We start from the raw sequence: 18,744 nt of genomic DNA, 5'->3' as shown, positions 1-18,744 counted from the left end.
GCAGTTTTCATGTCTCTCCACAGAAGATCAATGAGATTTAGGTCTTTAGGACTTTAACTGGATCATTCTAACACATGAATATTCTCTGATCTAAATCATTATAGCTCCACTGTAGCTCTGGCTGTATGTTTAGGGTCATCGTCTTGCTGGAAGATCTTGAGTCTTTTACAGCCTCCAACAGCTTTTCTTCTTCCAGGATTGTTCTGTATTTATTTATCTCCATCCATCTTCCATCCATCAAGCTCCTCCAGAGTGATCATGGGTCTCGGCTGCTTCTCTGATCAGTGCTCTCCTTGCTGGATCTGTCAGTTTGGGTGGATGGTTGGTTCATGTCTTGGTTGGTTTGTAGAAACAGGTGTAGAATAACTTTCTCTTTATTTTTGGATGATGGATTGATAGAACAGAGCTGCTTGTGATGATCAAAGTTTGGGAGATGATTTTTAAACTAACCCTGCTTTAATAATCTCTTCTTCTCCACAACTTTATCTGAGTTCCTTTCCTTTGCAGTAATGTCTAGCTAATGTCTGTCTTTTCACTAATTTCTATCTTTGCACTACTATCTATCTAATTTCTGTGTTTGCAATGTTTATCTAAAGTCTGTCTTTGCACTAATGTCTATGTTCACTAATGTATTATCTAATTTTAGTTACTACATTAGCGTAACAGAGTTTAGATGTACTGTACCCAGAATCAGTCAAATACAATTATAATTAAACTGAATGATTATATGTACATATGTTTAATGGTGTAAATCGTGCACTATATAAGCGTGTGCTTTGATCCTGCGTGTGTAATAGTGTGTGATTACTCTCAACACTACACACAATCTCTCTCAGGTGATCAGAAACACTAAACCATCACATGATACTGACTTCACTATTACACCATGTGATTCACTCCATTCCTTTAATCCAGCCCAGACTTTCACCAACACCCACTAATACAAACACACGGTAACACACACACACACACACACACGCTAGAATACTTACACACACACACACAAACACAGATACAGCTCAAAATGATTTGATGGCCAAACACATTAATGCTTAATTGTTTCCATTTCAATCATAAATTTAGATCTATAGAAATCTTTTATATATTTACTAATAACAAAGAGTGGTATAGATAAATATTTCTCAGGTTAGTGTGTGGTCTGACCTTTTCCTCACTTCCTGTTTTTTACCGAGAGCTTGTGATGTTTCTGCTGCTCAGCAAAAGGGAAGTGGAAGTGCTCAGGGTCGCTAAAGGTCCCGGACTCGGTTTCACTAAAGTGAACTCTCACAGTTCAGATTTTCTGCAGGAACCGCGATTCACTAAAAACATTATTCGCAAATGAGCAGAATAACAGCGACCAATTCACAGTTACCACAAATACGTGTTTCCCTCGTGAACATGGCGATAGCATTGATTGTGTGGAGACTCTTGCACACACATTTACACACTCACCTCACATATGCCAGCTTCACGCTACATGATTTTAGCCCGTTTTTTCCGTCAGCAACAGTTTTTTGTTGATCGCAGACAAAAACTCTTTTCAGAAAGAAATCTGGGAATCTCTCAGCGCTAGCACAGTCATGTAGTGTGAACTAGTATGCTAAATATCTGACCCAGTCTGCGACTGGGAGTCAGGAGCAGTGGCTACATACAGCCAATAGAATTACGGAGAAAGAGAGAACCACGAGTCCAAAATCAGGTTTTACACTGTAAAGCACTACTGCATTACTGATACTGTGAGCTGATTGGTTGGTGAGCTTATAACAAATAACTGGAGTTTAAAACGATACAAATGATGCCTGTGGTGCTGAAACAATTGGTATAGTTCTGTGTTGAGGACATAGAACTGATCAGATATTTATAAGCTCTGATTTTTGCTTCATATGAGCTCGTTAATGTTGGACTCACTTTAAGTGCGTATTCTCCACTATAGAGATTCTCTGGTTTGGCATCGCTAGTTCTCGTGTGTTTAGTCTTGGTGTGTTCTCGTGATAAATGTGTTTTTGGAGAGCAGCCAGGTGAGTCAGTGATTTCCCACAGTGAAAAAAAAAAAGTGTAATCTGATCAGTCGTGTAGTGTAAAAGTCTCAACAACTGAAGGACTTACAATTACAGCACAATCAGTCGTGTAGTGTGAACAGCACAACCACTGACCACTCAAAACGTGAATTGTGAATCTGGCAAAAGGTGTGAAAATGCTTATGCAAAGGATAGGACAATCCTGGAAGAAGAAAAGCTGTTGGAGGCTGTAAAAGACTTGAGATCTTCCAGCAAGACGATGACCCTAAACATACAGCCAGAGCTACAGTGGAGCTATAATGATTTAGATCAGAGAATATTCATGTGTTAGAATGATCCAGTTAAAGTCCTAAAGACCTAAATCTCATTGATCTTCTGTGGAGAGACATGAAAACTGCTGTTCACAGACCAACGCTCTCCATCCAACCTGACTGATCTTCAGCTGTTTTGCTTTTCAGATTTTTATTTGATTAAAATTATGAAAACCTTGTATCATTTTTTTGTTCCTCTTCACAATTATGCAATACTTTGTGTTTGTTTATCTCTTAAAATCTCAGCAAAATACATTTAAGTTTGGGGTTGTAAGGGGAGAAAATGTGAAAACAAAGTTCAAGGGGTCTGAATACTTTTGCAAGCCACTGTATAGAATGCAGAATCTCAGTGAAAGGGATCAGTGGTGAACTGGAATGAGTTCCAAAACTTGTCCAGCAAGATGAGTGTGTGTTACGTAACAGAGAATGACACAGCATTTATTACACACACACACACACACACACACACACACACACACACACACTGTACACACACACACACACACACACACACTGTACACACACACACTGTACACACACACTGCATTACACTAACCGCTGTAGTACATAAAGGATATTAATATAAATAGAGTAAATAATCTGAATCATTAATAGGGATTTAATTGTCTGTTTCAGTGCAGGTTGTGCTGAGAGTCTGGAGAAAGATCTGGACTCTGGATCGTGGGTCTGGTGGAATGGACTGGTGTTGAGAGTGAAAATAAGGAAGTGTGTGTTTATGTTAATCAGGTCTCGGAGGAGCCGGTGGGTATAAAGAGGAGGGAGTTACGAGTTCCTCTCACTGTAGAGACGGAGATACAGAAGAACAGAGGAAGATCTGAAATCATGAAGCTCCTGCTGTGGATCACCATCACTGTCGCCTTATTGGTCGAGAGCTGCCTGATGGAACGACCTCACCCTCCTCATCCTCCTCATCCTCACCCTCCTCACCCCACTCACCATCATCATCATCCTCATCCCTGCAGTGAGTAAAAGTCTTTTTAAGATTACTTATAATTTATTACATTTATCTCCAGAAGGTTTCTTCTTCAATTTTCTTCAACTTTTTTATTTAATTTTGGTCTTACTTTCCAAATTTTATATTTCTGTTACAGTTTAACAGCTGACAGAATGAAGATAAACCTCTAAATCTAACAAAAACAGCTGGAAAAGCCCAATTATACAATTTAACATCTTAAAATGCCGTGTCTCGTATTCAGGCTACAGGTGTAGGTGATGCAAAACCCTTTTTTCTGCAGTAAAATATTATTACACTTATTTACACTCCGATAATTTGAGGGTTTTAAATCTCTTACAGGACACTTGGAGAAGCTTCTGTTTTCTCTCTACTCCACTTAATAATAATTCCAGATCAGTAACAGGAATCACTCAGGAATCAACAGTTATAGTTATAAACTGTTATATAGTTATAGTTATAGTAATAAAATACTGGCTTTAGCTCTACTGTTGTTTAGTCATTCAGTCACTAAACTACATTGTAAAACCTGGGGCCATATTTTACATCCTGTGATGCTTGTTGCTATCTTACACCCCACCAACAGTCTATTTTCGTGACGTTGTAGAACAGGTTGTGGCACAGGAGCTCCACTGACTGAATACAACCTAGCACACCTGTACACAGTTTCTTCTTTATATAAATCACTACCTTATTATAAATGTGCTCAGGTGACCCAGCCTCTTGTTCTGCCTCGGTACTGCCCACATTTACCCATAAAAGGTCCATGCAAATCACTCAATGAATATTTAAATATGATTCTGATTTAATCAACAGAGGTCAAATAAAAGTGTTCAGATTTAAACAGCTGATTAACCTGCGCACATTTTCCAATTGTCTGAACACCTGTATTCATTACCTGATTTAGTAACGATGGTCTTTATTAATCTGCCCCCAACCTAAATACTGTAGGTTCATTAACCAATCAGCATCATTCACAAAAAAATCTTTTTTATTCTGTTGGTTTGTGGTTGGCTAGGTTTTTGAGTAATGCCAGAAACTCCATTATATCAGTGCATCACTCTTTTCTGCCTATTTATAGAGCTGTAATTCTGTAATTCTGATTGGATAAATATACTGTGGTGTAATTATCAGAGTTTTCCTTAAAATATTTTTAGAAATGCAATATATAACCATATCACCAAGTTTCTGCCAATACAAAGCTCTAATGTTGTAACTACAATTTATTATAGTATTGAAAAAGTTCATGATCGAGGCAGTGTTCCTTTTTTTTCAAGAAGCAGAAATCTGTACACAATGTTTACCTTTAATAATTTAAAACTTTCTTATATAATAATTACATTTGCTTATTTTTACAGTTTCAACACCAGCTTCCATTTACATTATGTTAATGTTTCACAGTAAACTGACCAACAGAAATGACTCAAATTAAACTGGATTTATATTAAAGTACATTTTGTATCTTTAAAATTCATTTCGGAGAGAAAAGTGTATTAAAATCTATTTTTTTATATGTAACTGGTAACTGTTTTGATAAAAGGTACTATAGCTTGATATTAAGGGATTACAGATTAACATTGTAAATATAATCTGTATATTCTAATCTGTAGATAAATTAAAAAGCTAGACCTATTTGAATTTGTTTTATTTTGTTAACAGGGTCTCCCTCAGAGCTTGAAGGAAAGCTTACTGTGGTGAGTTACACATCTACATTTCTCTTACTGTCAATATTAGCCAACAGAAGATGATCTGATTTTCACAAGAGAGATATATGGCACTATTTAATAATAATAACAGTCCAAAAAATATTACTTTTTGTCCATCTTTTACATTTCTTTAAAAATAGAAAAACAAAGAAGGACAAAAATGACATAAATATAAATAAATATATATAAATATATATATATATATATATATATATATATATATATAAATAAATAAATAAATAAATAAATACAGGCATAAATAATGGTATAGATAAACAAATTAATTAATAAATACATTTTGTCTTGAAAAAGTACACACTGAAAACTATATCAGGAATCTATTTCCATATTTCCATGCATAAACCTTTTTTGGGGCTGTTTCTGCATTTCTACATTTATTTATTTATATATTTATGCATGTGTTTATTTATTTAATTATTTAATTATTTTTTACATATGTATTAATTTGTTTATATAAATATTTCTACATTAATTTATTTATTTACACATTTCTTTCTTTATTTATTTATTTATTACTATTTTTTCATTAATTAATTGCTTTATTTATTTTTACATTTATTTATTTATTTATTTATTATCTCAATATTTATTATTTTTTTATTTATTTATTTACGCTTTTCCTTATTTATCTATTACTGTATTTCTGCGTTTGTATGTTAATTAGGTAGGCGGTTTTATTCTCGCTCTAAAGCAGGATTGGTCAGCTGGTGAATCAGACAGAATCAACCAGCATGTCCTCCTCCATGTTTGTTTAGGGGATTTTTAATAATTCTTGGATGAAATCTGATCTTATCTGATATTTATAAATTTTTTTACAGTATCTGAAGTTATTATAATTTTAATTATAACTGATTAATCTCTCTCTGTCTCTCAGACGACTCCGAGCGGTGAGTTCTTTGCGTACGGTAAATACACGTACGACGCCGACGGTCAGCGGATCCGGTTTGAAGAACTTGGACAGTATCAGAACAAATCCTTCAGAGCCGACGTCCTGCTGCTCTATAAAGAGGTGAGAAACCAGTCAGAGAAACAACATGAAGCAAAGTTTTACTCTCTGTCTGAACTTTACTCACCCTCATATATTATTATATTTACACTATATAACCAGAAAATATTCCACATCATTAACAGCGTTTTCACTCCTGTAGGTGTGAACGTTTCTATGATCCGGATCAGTTGATGAGTTTGTTTATTTGGAGAGTTTCTCTTTCTGTTTGGTTTGGTTTGTTTTCACACAGGTATAAACTTAAACGCACCCAAATGCGCACCAGTAAACCACACAAGCACAAAGTCTCCTCTGATTGGTCAGAGCTGTCTGGTGCGAGAGTGAGAAAGTAAATATAGTGAGGTGATTCTGTGTTCCAGTGCGTATATATGTATATCTGTGCAGTGTGAAACTGCTTTAACACTCCACGCTAATTACCACAGCTGTGAACAAACGTTCAGTGTTTTTAATGTACACGTAGTAATAGCAGTGAACGCTGCACACGGTGCTCAGTGTGTAAACAGTATAGAGCAGCAGTGACAGTGTTTGTTAATAGCTGTGGTAATTATGCGTTATCTGGCTAATATATCAAATTAAACTGCACCTTATCAGCAGTATAGCTTAAATAAAAGGAGTATATTTGATATCTGTGTCGGATCGAGACCGGATCACGTTCTCACCACAAGAGAACCACTTCAGAGTTCACTTGTGACCGGACTGAGATCACCTCCCCTAGCAGATCTCAATCCGGTTGTTTTGATCCGAACCCGAGTGTGATTACTGTTTTCACACCTCATCAATCAAACCACACTAAGAGTACAAACCAACCAGAGTCCGTTTTAACCAGAACCAAATAGTGCAAAAAGTAAAAACTACCTAAATCCACCAAACCATTCAGGTTTTTAAAACCCATGAATTAGGAATGCACACTGCTTCTACACACATCAGTGAAAGATCCTCTGACTGCACTGAGCCGAGTGTAAAGTTCGGTTGAGGGGGGATAATTCAACGTCAAGAGGCTTTAATTGTCATTAAATCTGAGTACAGAAACACAGTGTAACCCAATGACCAAAACCATGGTGCAACATGGGACAACAATACAATAGACAACATAAAGTGCAAAAGCTTAATGATTCTATAAACTATAACACTACAAAAAATACAAGAGGCGGGACGATTTAACAGACTGGACAGTGCAGTAACGATATGGTATAATAAAATGTGCATAGTAAGAATAAGGTGCAGAGATATGAAACATACTGTAACATATAGAACATATACTCCAGTAACGTGTATATATATATGTAGGAGTATTGGTGATACATTACTTTTTTGTGATACTCCTCTGTTACTCACCAGGGTGTGATGTACACGATTAACCGTGAGGAGAAGACCTGCGCTAAATCAGAGCTGAAAGACACTTTCCACCCCATGGAGATCCCGGATAACGCCACTCTGCTGGGGCAGGTGGTTCTGGGTAGTTTCTCCGCCCCAGGTGAAGGACTGCTGGTCAACTCCTGGATGGGAGAGATGCCTCTACTGGAAGGTATTCACACTCACACCCTTGCACACTTACATATATACATATATAAACTTCATAAGTCCTATTTTAGCTTTATCTATCGGGGAGTTGTTAGCTGTGCACAGTGCAGCTTGATTTAGGGTCAGTGTGTATTTGCTATCATAACAACAGGAAAAGTACACCTTGCACAGCTCAAAACGCAACTCAAAAGTCATGTAGTAATTCTCTTAATAATCATGAATGTGGTTAATTTTGTGCAAAACATGAAATAATAAACCAATCAGAGTGTCTCTTGCTCATCATTCTCTTTAAGAGTAGATCAGGTGAGCTCTGTCTTTGGTGGATTGCTATTTTAACGGTGCAGCTACCTGGATGTGTTCAACAAACTCTTCTCAGCAGAGGAAACTGAGCTGCTGGTTGACGCTGTGAAGGAGCTCCAGCAGCTCATTTACGGGAACAGCAATGTTATTTTATTTACTATTCTGTTTATTGTTGATGTAAAAGTTGGGTTTGTGCTGCTGTGTGTTCATGTGTGTGTAATAAGTGGGGGTGTACGCTCGGCTCGGCACAGCGCCTGTGTTACCGAGATAGCGATGAACGTCTGTCTGTTGGCGTCTGTCTAGGTTGTATTCAGTCAGTGGAGCTCCTGTGTTTTCTGTTACCAAGATAAACAAGATAAAACTCCAGAAATGTACCTGAACACACCTCATTTCCAGAACACCACGCCCATCAGTGTAGATATATTCAGAAGATCTGCTGCTGTTTAAACCAGACAGGAGGAAGGAGTGAAAATACACTGTTGGTGTATATATATATATATATATATATATATAGTAAATCTGAAAGCTGAGTATGTTTTTGTGTTTGTTTTTTAGCGAAGTACTTCCTGACGTTTACTGAGTTTGGCTGCCTCCCCATCTCCTCCCTGTACTACTCACAGAAAACTGGCTGGATCACCACCAGGTAAAATATTTTACACAGGAATCCTGCAATAATATCACCACAGTTTCTTAAAATGTCTTAATAACAGGATTAGATATCATCAATTCCAAACTCCCATCTGCTGGTGTTGATCCACTGTGTGGAAGTCTAAAGTCAGTGTAGTTTTGTTTTCTCACAAAATCTTACAGCACTTCATATCTTACAGCTTCCCTCTGCTGATAACAACTTTTATGGAGATGTGGATTTTATTTTCCAGCAGGACTTGGCACACTGCCCACACTGCCAAAAGTACCTATTGGTCTTATACTAGCAGACCTTCAGTGCTCTCAAACCATTAGACTCGATCTACCATTCTGCTCTGAGATTTATTACTGCTGATCCTTACACTACTCACCACTGCACACTACTCACCACTGCTCACTACTCACCACTGCTCACTACTCACCACTGCTCACTACTCACCACTGCTCACTGCACACTACTCACCACTGCACACTACTCACCACTGCACACTACTCACCACTGCACACTACTCACCACTGCTCACTACTCACCACTGCACACTACTCACCACTGCACACTACTCACCACTGCACACTACTCACCACTGCACACTACTCACCACTGCACACTACTCACCACTGCTCACTACTCACCACTGCACACTACTCACCACTGCACACTACTCACCACTGCACACTACTCACCACTGCACACTACTCACCACTGCTTACTACTCACCACTGCACACTACTCACCACTGCACACTACTCACCACTGCTTACTACTCACCACTGCTTACTACTCACCACTGCTCACTACTCACCACTGCTCACTACTCACCACTGCTCACTACTCACCACTGCTTACTACTCACCACTGCTCACTACTCACCACTGTTCACTACTCACCACTGCTTACTACTCACCACTGCTCACTACTCACCACTGCTTACTACTCACCACTGCACACTACTCACCACTGCTTACTACTCACCACTACACACTACTCACCACTGCTCACTGCACACTACTCACCACTGCACACTACTCACCACTGCACACTACTCACCACTGCTTACTACTCACCACTGCACACTACTCACCACTGCTTACTACTCACCACTACACACTACTCACCACTGCTCACTGCACACTACTCACCACTGCACACTACTCACCACTGTTCACTACTCACCACTGCACACTACTCACCACTGCTCACTACTCACCACTGCACACTACTCACCACTGCACACTACTCACCACTCACCACTGCTCACTACTCACCACTGCACACTACTCACCACTGCTCACTACTCACCACTGCACACTACTCACCACTGCTCACTGCACACTACTCACCACTGCACACTACTCACCACAGCTCACTACTCACCACTGCACACTACTCACCACTGCTCACTACTCACCACTGCACACTACTCACCACTGCACACTACTCACCACTGCTCACTACTCACCACTGCTCACTACTCACCACTGCTCACTACTCACCACTGCTCACTACTCACCACTGCACACTACTCACCACTGCACACTATTAACCACTGCACACTACTCACCACTGCACACTACTCACCACTCACCACTGCACACTACTCACCACTGCTCACTACTCACCACTGCTTACTACTCACCACTGCTTACTACTCACCACTGCTCACTACTCACCACTGCTCACTACTCACCACTGCTCACTACTCACCACTGTTCACTACTCACCACTGCTTACTACTCACCACTGCACACTACTCACCACTGCTCACTACTCACCACTGCTCACTGCACACTACTCACCACTGCACACTACTCACCACTGCTCACTACTCACCACTGCTTACTACTCACCACTGCACACTACTCACCACTGCTCACTACTCACCACTGCTCACTGCACACTACTCACCACTGCACACTACTCACCACTGCTCACTACTCACCACTGCTTACTACTCACCACTGCACACTACTCACCACTGCACACTACTCACCACTGCTCACTATACCATTGGTCCTCACTAGCTGCACCAAGAGAATCTCACTGGATCATTTTTATTTATAAATCACTTTCTGGACGTTTTCCAGCTTATATCTCTTCTTTAATCTCATTTAATAACAGTAATTAATCAGACTCGCTCCAGTGGCTGGAGTTTTTAGTGAACGGTGAAAATCTGCTTTTATCTACAGAGAGAGAGAGAGCATTATTCACTACAGGAAACGCTGAAGCTCAGCTCACTTAATCATTTTAAAACTTTTAGATTCTGATCACCTTCAGAAATCCTGTGACTGTTTTAAATGAGTTTTTTAAATTAGTTTATCTTTTTCTTATTATTTTATTTATTATATTTTATTCTTCTCATTTATTTATTTCTTATCATTTTAATTAACTTTTATTATAGCCTTTTTATTTATTTTATATTTTATAAATTCTTTAAAATGTATGTGTCAATTTGTTTTTTAATGGTCTTTTAGAATTTTCTATTTTACATATAAATATTATTCATATATATTCAATGATTAAAAATGTATTTCTTTAATGTATTATTTTTAATTATTTCTAATTTCTTATTAACTGTTTTCAGTCCCTTTTATACTGTAAATGCTCGGCAACACTGTAAATGAGAGCCATCCTCCATGTTTTCCTGAGTTAAAATAAAGGTTGATATATTGATATAATATTCTGATATATATTTTCTGATACCCTGATTTTTGAGGTTTTAATTGACTGTAAGCTTCATAATCATCAACAATAAATTAAATAAAGGCTTAAAATAGATCCCTCTGTGTTTAATACATCTATATAATATATGAGATTCACATTTTCAACTGAAATAAAGTAACTTTTTAATGATTATTTAATTTATCCACTAGTATAAATCTAACATTGGTGTTTTATGAGAATTAGTTTGAACTTTTCACTAAATTTTAGTCACTATTAAAAGAATCCCGTGTTTTTGTGTTTCAGCTTCTTCAACATCGTGGTGGGGATCAAAGACCCGAGCTCACTGACTCCGCCCCCTTTCTGTACCAACGCTACAGTGGAGAGCGAGGGAAACTTCTACAGCGCTTTCTTCTAATATGAAAACCATAAAAATCATTTAATACCTTCATTTAATCAGTGAAATTAAACTGATCTAATGTTTCTGACATTTTTTACTGAATTTGTTTTAAGTTAGTTAAAAAAAAATTGCACATACCTTTTTAAGAATGTGTTTTTTATTTCATAAAGTGAATGTTTTGATGTCATATATTTTTTATTTACAATGTATCATATTGTCCTTTAGACTGGACTTTAGTTACGGCTTCATTAAAGCACAGCTGCCACTAATAACAAGCTCAAACACATGTTACACATCCGCTCATATAAGCTCTGTACATTTAATAAATGCTGCTGTTAAAAAACACTTTGCTTTAGTTTTGTGTTTCTGTGTTTTTTAAATAGTTTAAATTAGTACAAATCACATTCCCAGATTTTCGTGAGACCAAAAAAATTTAATTATTTTATTGTTTTTTTTTTCTGGTGTGAATGCGCTGGTGTTTTTTAAAGGTTGCAGAATGCCTAAAACTCTTCCCACAGTCTGAACAGAAATAGGGTTTCTCTCCAGTGTGAACGCGCTGGTGCTCCTGGAGATGAACCTTATCAATAAAACTCTTTTCACAGTCTGCGCACGAATACGGTTTATCTCCGGTGTGAATGTGCTGGTGTTTTAGGAAACTGTTTCTATGAATGAAACTCTTTTCACACTCGGAGCACTGATACAGGTTCTGTCTGGAGTGGATGAGCTGGTGCTGTCTGAGATTACCCAAATCACGAAAACTCTTCCCGCACTGCGAGCAGTAATACGGTTTCTCTCCTGTGTGAATGCGCTGGTGTCTTTGAAGATTACTCCGAATAGTAAAACGCTTCCCACAGTCTGAGCACTGATACGGTTTCTCTCCAGTGTGAACGTGCCGGTGTCTATGGAGGCTACTCTTGTTGATGAAACTCTTTCCGCACTCTGAGCACAGATATGGTTTCTGTCCAGTGTGAACACGCTCGTGATGATGGAGACTTTGCTTGGCAGTAAAACTCTTTCCACACTCGGAGCACTGATACGGATTCTCCTCTGTGTGAATGCGCCGGTGTCTTAGAAGACAGTTTTGATCATAAAACCTCTTCCCACAGTCTGAGCACTGATACGGTTTCTCTCCGGTGTGAATGCGCTGGTGAATTTGGAGAATACTATTCCTAGTAAAGCTCTTTCCACAGTCTGGACACTGATGCGGTTTCTCTCCAGTGTGAACACGCTGGTGTGCATGAAGATTACTCTTCTGACTAAAACTCTTTGAACACTCTGAGCACTGATACAGTTTCTCTCCAGTGTGAACCCGGCGATGTCTTTTGAGATCACTCAGTGTAGTAAAACACATCCCACACTCTGAACAGTGATTCAGTTTCACTCCAGTGTGAATGCGCTGGTGAGTTTTGAGATTACTCTGTGCAGTAAAACTCTTCCCACAGTCTGAACACTGATGCGGTTTCTCTTCAGTGTGAATGCGCTGGTGAATTTGGTGTTGGTCGGTGTTTTCCTGCATTACTCTGCATGTGATTTTTGCTTCTCTCAACAATAAACTTCCCTTAATTAGAGCAGTGTTCCTCTTATTGATGGAATGGAGAGAAGAAGAGTAGAATCAGAGCCAGACTTGGAACATTCCTGCAGGAGAAAAAAAGTATTAAAAGCACTAAAAAAGTTGGATAAACCCACAGTTTGTGGGCCGTTTGCATAAACACAAATCGAGCACAGTTATAGGAGATTAGCACAGCATGCAGTATCAGAGAATTCAGGGTTTCACTGTTGTTTTTAGTTGTGTAGTATATTAGTATTACTCTTAAAAGGTTAAATGGAAGGAAAGTGTGTAAGAATTAAATTCTGCTGTACTGAGTAACATTTTCTAGACTTCTGAATCTCTAAAAACTCCCTCACATAAAATTAAATGGTTATTTATACACTGCCTGATGCTTAAGTAATATTGTGTAATTTTTTGGGACAAAGTTAACCCTATACTAATTTAAGCCTTAATTTTAAATACTTAATATTTGATAGTATATGTACTCCTAACAGTACAGTAACTCACAAACCTATATTAAAGCCCAGTTATGCAAAAATATATAAATAAAAATATAAATGCAGTGTAGTTGTAGTAAGGTCGTATTCAGTGCTGTTATCTGATGATAATTAATCCAAAAAAAGAGTCTCTGGAATCTTCTGCTATTTCATCATTTTACTGCTTTAAATAATCAGAAGATTATAAAAGAAAGATAGTTTCTGATTATTTCACTGCACTGCTCACTATCACTCACCATCATTCACCATGATAGCATGTTTCTATCCCTCAGTGAAGCTCCATCCTCCTGCAGAAGATCACCATCACACACATTTATACCCTCATATCACCATTAATAACACAGCACAACAACTCACACTCACTCACCACAGATCCTCTACACAGGAGATTACCCACTACACCATAACAGTTTATTAATGTTCAATATTTTTATACTGAAACTTTAATCATTTCCTAAATACAGAAGCCTTAAAATGTTCATCTCAAATTATAAACCTTTTAAACTCCAGTTATAAACTTTTTTAAATGAGCTCTAAATCTATTTACAGAGTATTTACTGTCTAAAACCTGTTTACTGAAGAGAAATGTTAATATACAGTTTAATATGCTTCTCTTTATGTAGTGAAATACTACATAAATCCTATTTTACACAGTTAAAAGAATATCCTGAATAAAAGATGAGTAACTATTTTTAATTAGAGTTTTTAGTGTTTATCTAAAAGGTGATTCTGTAATATAACAGGAGAAAAAGGAAGTGAGCAGTCTCTCTATAAACCAGCACTGATCGGACTCCCATCATTCAGTGCAGCTGACTTCCGTTTCAAAATAAAAGTGCGTGTTTACGTTTTTAAAACTAAGATTGTTTTGTTAAATTAATTATTAGACTTAAAATTAAAATTAAATGTGAAATGTAAAAGTAAAATGTGTATTAATACATTTATTTTAAATGTTAATAAAGACACTGGCTTCATCCCAATCCTGAAACACTAATGCAAGAGTATATATATAAATATATATATACAGTTCTGATAAAAAATGAAGAGACACTTCAGTTTCTGAATCAGTTTCTCTGATTGTGCTATTTATAGGTTTATGTTTGAGTAAAATGAACATTGTTGTTTTATTCTATAAACTACAGACAACATTTCTCCCAAATTCCAAATAAAAATATTCTCATTTAGAGCATTTATTTACAGAAAATGAGAAATGACTGAAATAACAAAAAAGATGCAGAGCTTTCAGACCTCAAATAATGCAAAGAAAACAAGTTCATATTCATAAAGTTTTAAGAGTTCAGAAATAATCAATATTTGGTGGAATAACCCTGGTTTTTAATCACAGTTTTTTTCATGCATCTTGGCATCATGTTCTCCTCCTCCACCAGTCTTACACACTGCTTTTGGATAACTTTATGCTGCTTTACTCCTGGTGTAAAAATTCAAGCAGTTCAGTTTGGTGGTTTGATGGTTTGTGATCATCCATCTTCCTCTTGATTATATTCCAGAGGTTTTTAATTTGGTAAAATCAAAGAAACTCATCATTTTTAAGTGGTTATTTTTCTCCAGAGCAGATTTAACAGGTTAGTACAGTAAATATTAAATGTACTAACCGGATTTGTTGAACAGTAAATGACAAAGCCTTGCTATACCAACAAATATCACTTCAGTTCTTCAAAATGTTCTTTTAATATATAGATACAATAAGCACTTAATATATAGATTTTAAAAAAGGACAGAAACAGGCTAAGTTTAAACTAGCTAAGTTTAATAGGTTTTACAGTTTAAAACAATAATCACAATAAAACACAAATCCTGTTGCACATCAATGCATGCATGTGCTTCATGGAATTGTACAATTCCTCAGAGCATCACATGCAGCATTTTGACCGTATTTAATTAAATAATAGTCATAATAATACTACAAAATTACAGTTTGTAGTAAACTAATTCTAAACTTCTAAAATGTTCCTATCCTGGCCCTGTACAGCTCGTATCTTTCACCTCAAAATACTACAGCCAGTGTGTGAAGAGATAGCAAACCGCTACCAAGCTTACAGTGTTTACCCCCCATAAATTAACTGTGATTAATACACCACTTAAATAGAACCTGTCTGATAAAATAAGATGCTGGATAAGTTGCTGTAATAGATGGAAGCAGGAATTCTGCTGTTTATCAGAAAATCCTGAAGGAGAATCAGATCCATCCATCTGTTCATTACTGACCTCAAGCTCCACATCTTCTCACGAGTCTCAGTCTGGTTGTTTTAGTCCATTACTGTTTTCACAGCTGCTGAAACGAACCACACCAAGAGTGCAAATGAACTAGAATCTGTTTTAAACAAAACAAATCACGCTGGTGTAAAAACCACTCTTACGTTTCTCAGGGGGTTCTGGGTAATTTTCTCTTTTATGGGTTTTTTTATCCTGCGATTTTATTCCTGTCCAGAACGATCATGTAGGTGTTTTTCTCAGACGTCCTCTGAGAAAATTACAGGCTGAATTATCTACTGTTTTTCTCTGAACTCTGTGCTCCTCCGGTAATTTTAGTCCCGTCCGGACGCACATCTCTCCACGCCTTTAATAAAATAGTATTTGTCCACTGCTGCGCACCGTAATTACAGTGATCCACGTTAAAAACACAACAGCGAGTGGAAATGGAGAAGCTACTGAACGCAGCGATATCATGTGACCGAGAAAGTCCGGATGCAGGAGTTTTATCACTGAGTAGAAGTGTGAAATATTTGATACAGATAATCTAATTCCATCCAGATAGGGATTAAGTGAGCAGACTAAAGATCTTTACTGCATCACACTGTCATCAGCTTTGTGGGCGGAGTCTCTCTCTATACTTCATATTAATTGGTTTGTAGGATGTTATGAAGACTGCCTCAGTCTTTTACACTGCAGATGAAGAACGAAATCATGGTACAGTGGATCCAGACCCGAGATCACAGATTCTGGTTGTACCCATCTCTGGTCCTTTGGTCCGGATCCTGTTTTTTATGGCACGTTTTTCACCTGAAACTTGCAAAGTCTGGAATAATCAAGGTTAGGTGTAAGAGCACCCTAAAAGTCACATAGTTTACCCAAAGCTTTAGCCGTATGCTCTCTCTTTATGTTGGTGGGCTTGGATCTATTTTCTGCCACACTCAGGGCACTGACGTGTTTTCGCTGGTGTGAACACGCTGGTGAATTTGAAGACTACGCTTCAGAGTGAAGCTCTTTCCACACGTTGAGCACTGATACGGTTTATCTCCTGTGTGGACGTGCTGATGTGCTGTGAGGACACGAAGATCACTGAAGCTCTTTCCACATTCTGAACAGTAATACGGTTTCTCTCCTGTGTGAACGCGCTGGTGTCCTTTAAGATGATCCAGACAACGGAAGAATTTCCCACACTCCGAGCACTGATAAGGTTTCTCTCCAGTGTGAATGCGCTGGTGAATTTGGAGACTGTGCTTCGCGATAAAACTCTTTTCACACTCTGGACACTGAAAAGGTTTCTCTCCGGTGTGAACGCGCCGGTGTTCCTTTAAATGACCCAGATAACGAAAACTTTTTCCACAGACTGTGCACGGAAAGGGTTTCTCTCCAGAGTGAATGCGCTGGTGTTCTTTAAGATTACCTACATAATTAAAACTCTTTCCACACTCTGGACAATGATACGGTTTCTCTCCAGTGTGAACACGCTGGTGCACTTTTAAATGTCCTGCATAACGGAAACCTTTTCCGCACTCTGAACAGTGATACGGTTTCTCTCCTGTGTGAACGCGCTGGTGAATTTGAAGAGTAGTCTGTAGAGCAAAACTCTTTCCACACACTGAGCACTGATACGGTTTCTCTCCAGTGTGAATGCGCTGGTGGTCTTCAAGATGACTTTTTTTAAAACAGGTCTTTCCACAGTCCGAGCACTGATACAGATTCTCTCCGGTGTGAATGCGCTGGTGTTCTTGGAGTTTACACTTGTGAGTAAAACTCTTTCCACACTCTAAGCACTGATGTGGTTTATCTCCAGTGTGAATGCGCTGGTGTTGCTGAAGATTACTTTGACGATTGAAACTCTTTCCACAGACTGAACACTGATACGGCGTCTCTCCTCTGTGGACGAGCTGATGTCCTTTGAGATTACCTAGAGAACGAAAACTCTTCCCACACTCTGAGCACTGATGCGGTTTCTCTCCGGTGTGAACGCGCTGGTGTTGTTGAAAATTACTCTGGTAAGTAAAACTCTTTCCACAATCCGGACACTGATACGGTTTCTCTCCAGTGTGAACACGCAGGTGAAGTTGGAGATTACTTTGACGATTAAAAGTCTTTCCACAGTCTGGACATTGAAACGGTTTCTCCCCAGTGTGAATGCGCTGGTGCGCTTGAAGGTTACTTTGACGGTTAAAACTCTTTCCACACTCTGAGCACTGAAACTGTTTCTCTCCAGTGTGAACGCGCTGGTGAACTTGGAGATGGCTTTTTGTAATGAAACTTACCCCACACTCAGAGCAGTGGTGAGATCTCTCTTTATCTATGTTTTCCTGCGTTAGTTTGTGAGATGTGTCAGTGTAAACAGAATCAGACGACATTTGCTGAATATCCATTTTTGTATGCAATACTCAACAGTAAATAGGAGTGGATTTCAGTAAAGTTCCTCTATGCGGCGTTTATATCCGTGCATAGTGTTGTATTTTCAAAAGAACACTAGAAACAAGAGAAAAGATGGCAAAGTTTCTGCAGGAGATAAAAAAGAGAGAGAGAAAACATGGGTAATTTTAATGCAAAACACTAAAAACAGCAACTAGCATTAACAAACTAACTAATTACATCTAAACAAAAACATACTAATACAGCAAATACAGTTAGTGTTTCTGAATTAAAGCTGGAGATGTTTAAGGAATGTAATATTTGATGGTTTTATAAATCGGTTGAATTATAATTTAAGAAAGCACAAAGCTCCATTCTCTCACCATCTCTCACCATCACTCCATCTCTCCATCACTCTATCCCTCCATCCCTCAGTGTAGCTCCATCCCCCCGCAGAAGATCAGCATCACACCAAACAGCAGCTCTTCACCATTAATAACAAAACACAACTCACACTCACTCACCGCATTCAAGCCAGCGCAAGTCCGTCCATTTCAAAATAA

General features: G+C 38.1%; 3 protein-coding genes across 15 annotated transcripts in view; 2 read left to right on the top strand and 1 right to left on the bottom strand.

The window, feature by feature from the left end:
• The window catches only part of apbb2b (amyloid beta (A4) precursor protein-binding, family B, member 2b), a 283,469-nt gene that overhangs the window by 185,729 nt on the left and 78,996 nt on the right, over positions 1–18,744 (top strand). The window lies entirely within an intron of this gene.
• Positions 2,986–11,905, top strand: epdl1 (ependymin-like 1). Its single transcript, XM_049472326.1, has 6 exons — positions 2,986–3,311; positions 4,962–4,996; positions 5,904–6,038; positions 7,374–7,560; positions 8,412–8,499; positions 11,467–11,905. Exons 1-6 carry the CDS (start codon positions 3,173–3,175, stop codon positions 11,576–11,578), a joined length of 696 nt encoding a protein of 231 aa, XP_049328283.1. The 5' UTR covers positions 2,986–3,172; the 3' UTR covers positions 11,579–11,905.
• LOC103021667 (zinc finger protein 234) lies at positions 11,681–18,709 on the bottom strand. 2 transcript variants are annotated; one of them, XM_022668606.2, is made up of 2 exons: positions 13,843–14,085; positions 11,681–13,195 (listed from the first exon to the last, which is right to left on the bottom strand). In XM_022668606.2, exon 2 carries the CDS (start codon positions 13,074–13,076, stop codon positions 12,003–12,005), a length of 1,074 nt encoding a protein of 357 aa, XP_022524327.2. In that variant the 5' UTR covers positions 13,077–13,195; positions 13,843–14,085; the 3' UTR covers positions 11,681–12,002. The 2 variants fall into 2 exon arrangements, with proteins under 2 accessions (XP_022524327.2, XP_049328275.1); XM_049472318.1 differs by lacking the exons at positions 11,681–13,195; positions 13,843–14,085 and adding exons at positions 15,351–18,328; positions 18,565–18,709.

The sequence above is a fragment of the Astyanax mexicanus genome, chromosome 25 (genome assembly GCF_023375975.1).
Source record: "Astyanax mexicanus isolate ESR-SI-001 chromosome 25, AstMex3_surface, whole genome shotgun sequence".
Lineage (NCBI taxonomy): Eukaryota > Metazoa > Chordata > Actinopteri > Characiformes > Acestrorhamphidae > Astyanax > Astyanax mexicanus.
The sequence above is the reverse complement of the archived record's forward strand: the minus strand, read 5'-3'. Positions and strand labels throughout refer to the sequence as shown.

Excerpts from the sequence above, each read along its gene's own strand:
- epdl1 (XM_049472326.1), top strand. The coding sequence starts at position 3,173 with ATGAAGCTCCTGCTGTGGATCACCATCACTGTCGCCTTATTGGTCGAG. Across the intron at positions 3,312-4,961 it reads TCATCATCCTCATCCCTGCA|GGTCTCCCTCAGAGCTTGAA; the intron begins GTGAGTAAAAGT and ends TTTTGTTAACAG. Across the intron at positions 4,997-5,903 it reads TTGAAGGAAAGCTTACTGTG|ACGACTCCGAGCGGTGAGTT; the intron begins GTGAGTTACACA and ends TCTGTCTCTCAG.
- LOC103021667 (XM_049472318.1), bottom strand. The coding sequence starts at position 18,198 with ATGGATATTCAGCAAATGTCGTCTGATTCTGTTTACACTGACACATCT.